This window comes from Grammomys surdaster, unplaced genomic scaffold (assembly GCF_004785775.1).
Source record: "Grammomys surdaster isolate TR1022 unplaced genomic scaffold, NIH_TR_1.0 126248, whole genome shotgun sequence".
Classification (NCBI taxonomy): domain Eukaryota; kingdom Metazoa; phylum Chordata; class Mammalia; order Rodentia; family Muridae; genus Grammomys; species Grammomys surdaster.
Window position 1 is genome coordinate 5134667 of NW_021621048.1, and position 12751 is coordinate 5147417.

Genomic DNA, 12751 nt, shown 5'->3' on the forward strand with positions numbered 1-12751 from the left:
TGACATAAACATTCAGTTAAGACGTAATCCCTTACATAACATAAACAAGCACATTCATCTCATTACTATGCAAAGTTGCTTTAATCTTTCTGTGTTCAAATAAAATATACATTAAAGAATTGTTTTAAAAATACATTCCTTTGTGGCTTATTAGCATTGATTGATGTATATACCATGCATTTTATATACCTATGTTTTCAAAGTCCTGTAACATTTTTTGCATGGAGAGGGATCATAAGTGGAAAAGCTTAAGAAGTCCCCATCCTGAGCACAGTGGAGGTCTGGAGTTTCTTGGAGGGAGAAAGGATGAGTCAGAAAGAACTCATTCAGTGGAAAATTAGTCTTCAAATCAACAAGAGATTCGTTTTCTCTTGTTTGATGCTTGGAGTGTATTGAACGGTTGGGTGTTATAGATAGATGGGTACAAACAAACATTTGTTAATCAATGGAATAGAATTGGAGACCCAGAAATAAACCCACACACCTATGGTCACTTGATCTTTGATCAATAAGCCAAAACCATACAGTGGAAAAAAGGAAGCATCTTCAACAAACGGTGCTGGTCTAACTGGCAGTCTGCATGTAGAAAAATGCAAATTGATACATACTTATCATCCTGTACAAAGCTAAACACCAAGTGGATTGAGGACCTCAACATAAAACCAGATACACTGAATCTAATCAGAGTGGGAGATAGCCTCAAACACATTGGTACAGGAGAAATTTTCCCTGAAAAGAACACAATGGTTCAGGCTCTATGATCAATAATTGATAAATGGGACCTTTTGAAACCTAAGACATCTGTAAGGCAAAGGACATTGTCAACAGAACAAAATGGCAACCTATAGATTAGGAAAAGATCTTCATTAACCCTATATCTGATAGAGGACTAATATTCAAAATGTATAAAGAAATGTTGCTTTTGCCATAGTGTCTTTTAATAGTAATGAAACCTTACTATTAAAGACACCCAGTCGAAATGAATTTCAGTGCCTTTCTTAGATAAGTATATAAAAATCATTAGATTCTCTTAAACAGTCCTAATCCTAAGTGATGTTAAGGAATTTGTGAATTTAAATTAATATTTAAATATCTGTGAAGTTAAATTAATATTTAAATATTTGTCAAGTTAAATTACTATTTGTTAACTGAGTTGTGTAAAATTTCTCCACAAAAAATTGTGATTGCATGATCAAATTTCATCCCTTGGAACAAATAGGAAAATGTCTGTGAAAATTAGTGACTACTATATTTCATAAAACAGGTGTCTTCTTAAGTTCTTAATAAGTATAAAGTAATTAACTCTTGCCGTTCTGCATATTGTCTATTGAGTGTTCTTAGAACATGGTTTGGTGAGCAAATCTGTTGCCTGATAGACATGTGACTGGCTACTCCATGTGACATGTAAGCTTCCAGAATATTGAAACATCTTGTCCTCTTAGAAGCTGTATTGCTCCCTGCCCTTGTTGGCACTGCCATCCTGCTTTTTGTCCCCTGAAGACCAGCTCCGCTAAGCACAGATTTTTTTTTAACCTGGGTCACCTCCAAAAATTTACATACTGTGAATACATGCAAACAAAATAAATATTGTTTACTATACTGGTAAATAAAAAGTGAGTCAAGTTTTTTCACTGATCTTGAGTGGGAAGGACATAGATTAGAAGGGTATTTGTTATTACACTGAATTGTGGGTTGACTAGTTTGAGATTTGTTGTTGATGTTAATATTACTGGCTTTGGAATGAAGCTTTATTATCTTTATTTGTTCATTAATTTTTTGCCTAAATTGGCCAGTAATTCCATTTCCTCAGTGAATGACTACCTGAGGCCAGACGCAGACGATGAAGTTTTAATAGTCAAATTGGATTTGTCTGATGAGGGACCCGCTGGAGAGTCCCTTTTGAAATATCTTTAGGAGGTTTTGCATGTGAAACAAAATTGAATTCACCCACAGATTTTCATTAAGTGCCTCAAGAAGGAAATAATTACAATGCCTGTTCATTCAGACCACGATGTAACATGCTGGAGCTAGACAGAGGAGTGCTAATCAGTGAGGCTGCCTTGCTATTAAAGGAACCTCTTTAAAATGCTAACAACTATCACAATTTAAAAGTGAATCTATCAGATTGTCAAATGTTTTTAAAAATTGATAAAAATGAATGTTGTCAGGAGTGTGGAGAGAAGGGTCCCCTCTGCAGCATGAGCAGAGGTGCAAATTGCCTCATTCTTTCTGAAGGGCAGGCTGGTGGGATGCTTAAAACCGAAAATTAATGTATCTCCTCTGACAGAGAGGTCCATGTCAGGAAATTTACCTGAGGAGTAATCACTCACTAGGGAGAGAAGCCTGTGCAAAGATGCTCTGGGCAGCATTGTTTATAAGAGAAAAAATATGAAAATAACCAGATATCTGGTTAGCGATAGAATGAAGTCAAATTTGGTAGGAGGAAAGATACAGATGGATGGTGTGCCACCATGAAGGATTGTGTAGCACCTTTAAGTAAAGTTGAATGGAAAGAGGTTTAAAATACTCTTGCATTATCTGTACACGTATGATTATCATTGAAGTTATCTATACAAAACGTGCTCAGAATCATACAATATTAGCTATATTGACTATATGTCTGTGCTTAGATGAATGGAAAGACCACTGAAACAGATGTTCTACAGAAGGATAAATGCTGTTGTGTTGCTGTGTTTTCATCTACACTGAAAAACAGCTTTTATAGAAAGTAGGGAGCTAAATAGTTCTGAAAACATCCTTAGAAACATGGCCAGAATATGGCCCCAAACATTTCCAAATCTAACTAAATTGATAGTGAAGATTAATCAAGATAGGCGAAGATTCTAAAACGTTTAACATTATTATTTTTTAGCAAAAGATGGTCACAGTTCAGGGAGAATGGGTGACCTACCCTGAATATGGTCAGTACCATCCTTGAACAGGGATCCCAGATCAAAACGAAATAACAAAAAAAAATAAAAGAGATCAAGCTGATCACCAATATTTATCTTGTTCTCTGATTTCTGATATTAATAAAATGCAATTTCCCATTTCAAACTCTCTCTTGAGCATGGCTTCCTACTGCAGTAGACTATGTTCCTTCAATTTACAAACCAAAATAAACTTACTTTTAAAAAAAAAGAAAAGGAGGAGGAGGAAAGGAAGAAGAAGAGGAAGAGGAAGAGGAGAAGGAAGAACAAAAACAATATGAAGTACATTAGAAATAAATGAGGGTGCCTGGTAACTTCCTAGGAATATAGAGAAACAGTCTAGCAAAGCTAATGGAAGCAAATGTTTGGAAAGATTTTTATTCTACTTTAATATGTTGGCTCTAATTTCATTTAATTTTTCAAACTATGAAAGTAATAGTTTCTTAGTAAAAATAAACATTAAGTTAACGCTCCATAAAATATATGTGTATACATAGGTGGATACATTCAGATGGATACAAGTATATCATGTATTTCTTCAACTTCTTTCATTGCTCAAAAAATTCCCTGTATCATATACCATTATACAAATATATCATTAGTTAACTATGTTATTTATTTATTTGACAATTCCACATGTACATATGGAAAATTTTAATAATTTTCACCCTACTACCCTTTCTTCTTCTCCTAAAGAAGCCTATCTCCAAATTTCACATCTGTTGGTGTTCCTTATGATTCTTTGCTGCTAAATCACTGCTAATATAAATAACCTTTATAATATTTCCTCATTGAAAATTACATACGAAATCACGGATGACTTATTGAATAACTCACGATTAAGTTTGCCTTTTTTCATAGAAATTGAGGGTTCATCTGGAGTATATTTGAGTATAACAAGCAAATTCGGAATCAGTTCATTAGCTTTGTCTTGCCCAGCATTGTGAAACAACTTTAAAGAAATTAAGAATATTGAACAATAGAGATAAATGGGTAAGAATGCCTACAGATACAGAGGTGGATAGCTAATGGTGATATAAGGCTAAGGGAGGCAAGCAATTAATTTCTTATATATTGTTATGTTCTTTTTACAAATTAGATAGTTTGTACTATAATCTATCCCATGTCATCACAAAAACACAAAAAGGATAAGAGACAGTTTATTTGAGAGTCAACTCTGTGTGACCAGGAGCATAGATTTAAGTTACTCCAAATTCCACGTAACAATATGGGAGCAATTTCATGACATTTTTTAAGACAGAAGAAAGAAAGGCATAAATCAGGGCACTTTTAAAATACATCACACAGGCAGCTTTGACAAAGAAATCTGATCTGTTGGCCTCAGATGCTGTCTGATGACTCTTAGCCTTTTGGTTAGTAAAAAGTATAGTTTGTTAAATTAATTCATTTCAAATAGTTTTAGTCTGTTAGTCATAGAATGTTGGGTCCAACAAGAGGTGGTCAAGGAATGGCTGTCTATGGGACTAATGACAGTCCAAGATAAATTTGCAATTAGACTCTGAAACTTTAGCATCCCAATATCTCTGTATCACTGATGTTGTAATCAGTCTATCAGACTTTGCAGACACAGCTTCAATCACTCTTTGCAGACATAACTTCTTTACAGAAACTCACCCAAAAATCAACCTTTTCCCTAATGTGATATAAAAGAGAAATTTAAAACAGAAATATAAAGATGAGCGAAATTAATTCCTTGAGAGATAGGCACAATACAGATTAATCAACAAGGCTAGAGGCTCATCCTGAGAACAGTCATCTTGGGAACTTTCCAGGAATAAAAATGTTTATCAACAATGAAGATGAAAATAACTTATATTGGAGGGAATGTATAACGATAACCACTGTAATATTAATAATATTATGGACAACTATATACCAATAAGTATGAAAATGCAGATCATTGATACATATAGGGATCCTGACTAATCATATCTGCATCTACTAAAATAGTTATGCCTAATTTAAAATATTTCTACAGAGAAAACTGTAGACCCAGAATTCTTTCAAGCACTTAGAGTCTAAGAATCTTATTTATGAGCTTAACCACACAAGATATACGCTTGTATGTTTTGTACAGATTTAACTATGCAAGATATACATTCAACAGCCAACACAGTAATATCAAATCAGATTCAGTAACATGTGGGGAAGTGTCATAACCAGTTGAGCTTTCCTGAAGATACACAAGAATCCTCTGTACCATATGATGAGCTTTGTAAATGTGCTGGTTATTTGTCAACTTGACACAAACTGGAGTTACCTAGGGAGAGGGAAGCTATTGAGGAATTGCTTTCATCAAATAGGCCTGTGGATATGTCTGTGGGGCATTTTCTTGATTAAGAATTGATGTGAGAAGGCCCAGTCCACTGTGGGCGGTGCCACTCATGGACAGGTAGTATAAAAAAGCATGGCAATAAACAGCATTCCTCTATTCTCTCTGAATCCATTCCTGCCCCCACGTTCCTGCCTTGGATTTTTGCCTTGATTTTCTTCGATAATGGACTGTGAGAGGGAAGTAGAAGCCAAATTAAAATATTTCCTCCTCAAGTTGATGTTTTCAGTGTCTGATCACAGCAATAAAAAGCACTTATGAAAACTAATACATTATTGTCTTGACTATTAAGTCTCTAGTTCTAATATATAGAAAATTGAAGGAGAAATTTATACTGTGTACTTGCTCTAAACTTGAAAGAGAAATATTGCACATTGCCCCTTTGGGATTAAAAATAGGACAAAAATAGCCTTAGTGCCATTTATATTTTATACTATATTAAAGGTCTTGACAATTGTAATTAAATGAGATAAACATATATAAAGGATCCCAAATACACACTAACTGTAAAGGAGAACAATCAAACTTACTCATATCTGAAAGCAACATAGTTTTAGAGTCTAAAGTAATCTACCAATATATTGTTAAAATTATGACATCAACTTAATAGGGCCCTAAATAAAATATCTGTTTAAAAATTAAATATATATATGCACCTATATATGAATCTAGCAATAAACAATAAGAAAGTGAACTTAGATATGTTATTGCTGTTTATAACAGCAACAGATCATCATATAGTTATAAATGTAAACAAAGATGCCCAAAATATTCATACATAAGTCATAAAGAGAAGTTAAAAGTCAAAATAATGATAAAGTGTATTCATGAATGGATTCCAAGATCCAAAACTAGAAAGTTTATCCACATTAATCTAAAAATTCAATGCAATTCCACTAAAATATCAGTATTCTGTCTTGTTCAAATTGACAAGGTGATTCCTAAATTCAAACGTCAAGAGGCAAAATTGTGAATTCAAGAAACACAAAAGGAAGAAAAAAAACCTAAGTGTTGGCAGGAATCTAAGCAACTGGAACCACCATTGGGCATGTAAGTTGGGACCACCATTTTGGAAGACGGCATGGCACTTCATCCCAGTAATTCTTTAGAAAGGCAAGCATATAACAGCAAACCTTACCATAGCTCCAAACTGAAACAACACAAATGCCTACCTTTACACGTGTAAATAAGTAGATTATTAATATAATTTAAAATAACTATTATATACAACATGAAGACTTTCACAAATATTCCATTGAATAGTACGTGATAAAGTGGACATATTGTCTAATTTGGTTCCCATGAAACTGAAGAGCATAAAGGGACAATGAATTAGTAGTATGTAAGTTCTAGTGGCTCTTCTGAGGAAGGAGGCATGAATGGCTGACCATGGGTACTGGCAATCCTTTTTAAAACTTTAAATTGTTGACATGTGATTTATAAGTCACACATAAGTTTCTGGATAATTAAGGATCAATAAAATTATTTTTACATATGTGAAATCAAGAAACTTCTCAATAACGTAGAGCCTGGGCTAAGGCCAGCACTGTGGAATACTGAATGCATTATTATCAGTGATATTTAAAAAGACTGTGGGAGTCACACAGAACAGTAGTGGGAACAAAGTAATATATCCCAGAATAAACTTAAATCGAAAGTGTAAATTTTGTGATGTGTATATGTGCACAGATGCTTATAATGCACTGTGTTAGGTTTCAATAGGCTGAGTGGAAAAAAAATCAAACTAAAGTTCAGCATTATCAAAGGGAGGAAAATCTGTGAAGCAAACACTTAAAGCCGTAGACCCAAAGTAAAAATTTACAGTAAAAGCTCCTGTCACATCTCAAGTAAGAGAAAGAACTGACAAGTCCCTCATGCCTTGTTCTCTCTTTAAGATGAGAGGCAGTAGGCAAGCATAATAAACTTTCTTATTATCTCAAAAAAGGTTAGCACGTTGACCCCATACCTTTTACAGCAGAAAGGATCTTGATTGTTGCTGTGGGGGAAGTTGGATAAAAGAGCTTAAGTAGAATGACCAGGAGTTCAGCTTCTTAGCCTTCCCCCTGTGATCACAGATGGCTGTGGGTGGCTTCTGCCAGCATCCTTCTGACTTCTCATCCAGTGGGAAGGTGGGCGTTGTCATCCCAGCACTCCTTTCAAAAGCCCTGTTGAATTGCTTTGGCTCCAAATATACCATACCCATTTTGAACCAAATGGGATGTGTAGAGAAATGCACAGATCTGAGATATTTGGTCCAGAATTCTATACTCCACATCCAAGCTAGAGAGACTCAAGATGCCATGGAGGATACAGAGAATGTAATACACTCCAGAGGGAAACTAGAGTGGCCACACGGAAGAGGCTGAATATTTTCAGGTCACAAAATGTCCTCTCTAAGGTGAAATACACTTGGAGTGGGTGCAGGAGAGACATTCTTAACTTTACCTTGACATTTGTTTATCAGTGTTGAAAGCTAAAGTGCTGCTGAGGACTGGACATATTTCTACCTTCACCCCCCCCACAAAGTCAGACCCAGTGGAATGCTACTTGAAGTAAAGGCTTTGGGATGTAGTATGGTTCTGATGGTAGGTCGCTCATGATTTTCATCAGTGTCCTTCTAAGAATAGGCACAAGAAAAGGGGACTCTTCCATGGGAGCTTAGCACAGCAGGGGTGAGAAAAAGGACATTCACCAGGACCCTGTTTGTTTCCATTAGCTGCCTAGAATGTAAACAGAGTGCTCACAGGAATTGATGGTGGCTGCCACTGCAGAAAGACCATACTGTTCTGAAGGAGCAGTGTCTTTTTTAATCCTTTCTTTCTATTACTGGTTTTAAATAATGTTTCTGACAAGATCCTGCTTCTCTTTCTGTCAACTGTCAGTGAGCAGGTATTGGGCATTATTTGTGGGGCTGTAAATACATTACATGAAAAAATAATGAGTCCTTACAAAGTCTGGAGCAATGCCTCGAGAGACATTTACCTAACATGATTTACGTTAGGACCAGGAATGAAGTTTCAGAAACTTCCAAATGGAAAGCCTGGATCATAAAATAAAGTCTCTGCTGGATCAGACTTTGGTACAGCCCCTGGAAACATTTCCCTTTTGCTTTTAATATGGAAGTTAGAAAATCCTTTTTATGTTTAACTTAAATTGTTTAGTTAATGGCCTAAGAATAACTCTAGGGAGCACCCCTCAGCATAACATGTTATTACTCCATTCCTCCGGCTGAGTTTGATGTATCTATTCTGTTCTTACTGCAGAAGCTCATCTCTGGGATTAATCATCCCCTTTACTAGCTAGAAGTTGTAGACATTTAATGGATATACCTACATCAGTCAGTTTAATGAGTCTCATTGACTAGGGGTTGAAATAAACTAATCACTCTAATGTTAAAATATAATTGATGTTCATTCTCATTCCAAGTTTTTCCAGGTTTGTCTCTCCTGCCTGTTTGAAGAGGCTAGATTAATTTAAGCTGCTTTGATCTCTCTCTCTCTCTCTCTCTCTCTCTCTCTCTCTCTCTCTCTCTCTCCCTCCCTCCCCCCCTCTCACTCCCCTTCCCCTCCCTCTCTCCCTCTTTCCCTCTCTCCGTCTCCCTCTCCCCCCTCTCCTCCTCCCCTCCCCCTCCCCCTTCCCCTCCCCCTTTCCCTCTCCTTCTCCATCTCTCCCTCCCTCTCTCTCTCTCTGCCCTGGACCTCAAGTGTATCTACAGGCATGCTAAACAACCTTTACATCATTTTCTGTAATACAGCTTGAGCAAGCCACTTGACTTCCATTTCCTTAACAGGGAAAATTGGGACTATTTCGTCATCTTAGTAGGAATTGTTCTGTAAAAAGATATGGCTGGTTAATGCCACCTGAACTATATCTGGAAGGCTGACAGTTGAAAACAATACAATGCTGACCTGGCTGTGGTATAAGTCACCAGACAAAGAACCAGGTAAGTCTAGTGACCTGATAGCAGGAGCTCAAGGTCAAAGTGTTAGAGTATATGCAAAAGGATGGTCCAGTCATGAAAGCTGTAATAAATAAGCTGTACCCACATCTGAGTGGTAATCAGTGGCTTTTGGTCTCTGTTTTGTTTTCAGCTGTTTGAATTTATGAACTTCCTGGCTGAGAATGTCATCTTCTGCTACATGGGCCTGGCTCTGTTCACCTTCCAGAATCACATTTTCAATGCTCTTTTTATACTCGGAGCCTTTGTATCCTTTGAAGAAAACTAATAGAAAATGTTCCAACCTTATTCCTAGTAGGACTTTGAAGACATCATAGATGTTAACATGACTGCGGTGCTTTCAACATCAAAAGCATTATGCATGTGCAAGTTTATTTCCAACAAATAACACCTTTTGTGACCATGGAGTTAGCTCAGCCAGTGAAGTATTTGCCTCACAAGCATGAGAACCACAGTTTGATCCCCAAAAACTACAAAAAAAAGCAGGCTATGGTAAAACATGCTTGTAATCTCAGTTCTGGAAAGGTAGAGACATGCAGATTTTGGGACTTGCTAGCCAGCCAACCTAATCTGATCAGTGAGTTACATGCATGCACAGATACACAAACACACAGAGAGATAACCATTGTAGCCATTTTCTGGCTACAAGAACAGACAAAAATCTAGACCCCCATTTTTAATATAGAGGGTGCTCCTTCTGGAGGGCTGGAGTCAGTCATTCCACCATGAGAGCATGTAGCTGGCCAAAGGGACACTGAACAATTACAACGGTTCTTAAGATAAGCCTGCAGCTATTGTCCACCTACCTGAAAAATGAAATGATACCTCCAGAGGCATCAGACAGATGATCTTAACTTCTGGGGAGCCTGCCATCTCCCTGTTCCCACCATTCACGTGAATTTGGTGTCAATCTCTCACCACCAGGATTCTGCCAAACTCCCAAATTTCATCTCAACCTAGATCATACAGAAAAGGAAGCTGTCTCACTCCAAATCCCTTCATCCTGTCAAGGACAAGCTAGAACAGACACACCACCAAGGAGGGAGTAAAGACAAGACGAGCACAAGTAAAGACACGCACAGGAGGGAGGCTTACGGCTGAGCTTTTCAGCAGACATTCACTTAGGAGACTTTGGCTTTTTACGGAAGTCTCTTGAAGTAGCAGTTGTATCATATATGTTGACAGTTAGCTCCTCTCGAAATTAAATCCACCAAATGGAAAAAAGTAAGCAAGCTTGCTAGGAACAGGCACAGGAACGGATGGGAAGTGAGATGGAAAGCACCAGCAGGAATATATCTGTTCTTTCCAAAGTGCTGCTGGGGAGGATAACACCATAGCATCGGGGCGTTGCTGCCTCGCAGCTTCCAGCAGAACCCAGGAGTCAGTCACCAGCAACATGAACGTGATAAGGAAATTTACTCACTGAGATGGCAGTGCAGTACCAACTTTCAGCCAAGCATATGTTCAAAGGAAGGCAGAATTTTATGTCCTTCTGGGGAGGAATTGACATTGAACGATGAATCTGGGGAGCGAGTTAGACATAGATGAGTTGTCATGTTTATCCTTGTTTTCTGGGTCATATCATAGAGAAGCATATGGACATGGAATGTAAGCTTCCTCACTCAGCCTCTAGACTGCCGTGTTTTTCTCAATATGTCCCAACAGCTAGCGATTTTTGTTGCCAGGGCCTGCAACATTTACCCCCTCTCCTTCCTCCTGAATCTGGGCAGAAAGCAGAAGATCCCCTGGAACTTCCAGCACATGATGATGTTTTCAGGTACGAGGAGTCACTGTACATTCATCCTGCTGCTCTCCCACCTCTGCACAGCACAGAAAGCCATGGGGGAGGGGTTGGGGGGGGGACCTGGAGCACTTGCACAAAACCTGAGCTTGTTTGACCCTTGGACTTAGCACCATGTTTGTCCCTCAGTACTGGGCAACAGGAGCAAGTAGAGAAGGTAAAGGGAATTTGCTGGTGTGACCTTGAGTGTCTGACCTAAAATGAATTTCAGCTGTGCATTGACTTTCCTCTGACCTATCAGAGCAATTTCCATTGAGGATGTTAATTACCATCTTCTCAATTGCATGTCCCAGTATACAGTGTTGAATGGTACCATCTTTCTCCCTGAGCCTTTACCATCCATGCAGGGCTCCAGAAAGTTCCCATGGTTACCACAGAAGCTAATCAGATCCATGTAGGCTTAGTTATTAGTTGGAAAAACATGTTAATTGCATACCAGCATGTACCCAAGATTGGTTACAGGCTCTGTCTGATGGAAGCACAGGTCTCCTCTCCCAGATAGTACATGTTCTCATTGCTAAGACATGGATGGAGGCTCCTTTCCAGAAGATACAGCAATTGAGTTTGCTGACCACTGAGCAATTCTGAGAGATTATAGTTGCTTTCTATTTAATTATCTTTCCCTGAATGGAAACAGAATTCAGAGACGTAGTATACCTTCTATGTGTCTATACACTTACAATAGACTTAGAGCAGCTCATTAATGGGTTCATGACATTCAAATGAAAAAACAAAACAACTTTCCATCAGAATAGTGCCAAGACAGTTGGGACACATAGGGAAATACAAAAAAAAGTGAGAGAAACCAACATTTATTGCTAGGTACTGTTTGCTATTTATCATTCACCAGTCCTAGAAGCCAATATCAAGTTGTTTCGTGCTTAGCATCTCTAACAGCTTAAGTAGTTCTTCCAGGAACAAAAGCATTTACAAATCCTCAATCACCTCAATGCTAACCAAGTGTTTTGAAATTCACATTTTATAACTTTTTTTAAAATTCTTTTTATGTATGGGGTGTTTTATCTACATGTATGTCTGTAGCCCAAATGTGTGCATAGTGCCTATGGAGGCCAGAAGTTGATATCAGATCCTCTGGAACTGGAGTTATAGACAGCTGTGAGCTGCCATGAAAGTGCTGAGAAGCACACCCATATCCTCTAGAAGAACAGCCAGTGCTCTTGACCACTGAGCCATCCCTCCAGTTCAAAAATTCAAGTTCTTTAATGGCAGTCCTGGGGATAGTAGGCTTGTTCCAACCTCAGTTCTGTGCTGTCCTGTTCCACAGAGCAAGCACTCTGATGTAGATCCCAGGCTTGGAATGAGTTGTCTTAGCAAATACAGACACATGGAGATCCAAGGGTAAAGGTTATCTTTTATAGGACTCAGCAGGGCTTCCCAATGCTTCCAGATATGCTATGGTAAAAATGTCATAAAGAAAGGTAGCTGTCAAGTCAACAGTGATCTGAGGACTTAATACAACCTTGAGCCTTGACAATGAATTGACTTCTTTTGTGGGAAAGTACAGGTAATCTTAATCACTTAAAACCTGGAGGCCAGCACTGGGGTACAAGGTGTTTCCCACCAAAACATCTATGGATTTCTTATTGACAGCTTGTTTAGAAAGCTTGGCATTTTGTTTCAAGCACTGTTTTACCTGACAAAGTCATTTTAATAATAACACATGATTATAGATATGTATGTATACAAAC

The 12751-nt window shown here is 37.9% G+C and overlaps 1 protein-coding gene across 1 annotated transcript in view; it reads left to right on the forward strand.

Annotated features, from left to right (window-relative positions):
* The window catches only part of Slc9a9 (solute carrier family 9 member A9), a 521462-nt gene that overhangs the window by 309101 nt on the left and 199610 nt on the right, over positions 1-12751 (forward strand). The window contains exons 10-11 of the mRNA XM_028758965.1: positions 9375-9488; positions 10907-11018. Coding sequence (XP_028614798.1) covers positions 9375-9488; positions 10907-11018 — 226 coding nt within the window. The remainder of the gene's footprint in view (positions 1-9374; positions 9489-10906; positions 11019-12751) is intronic.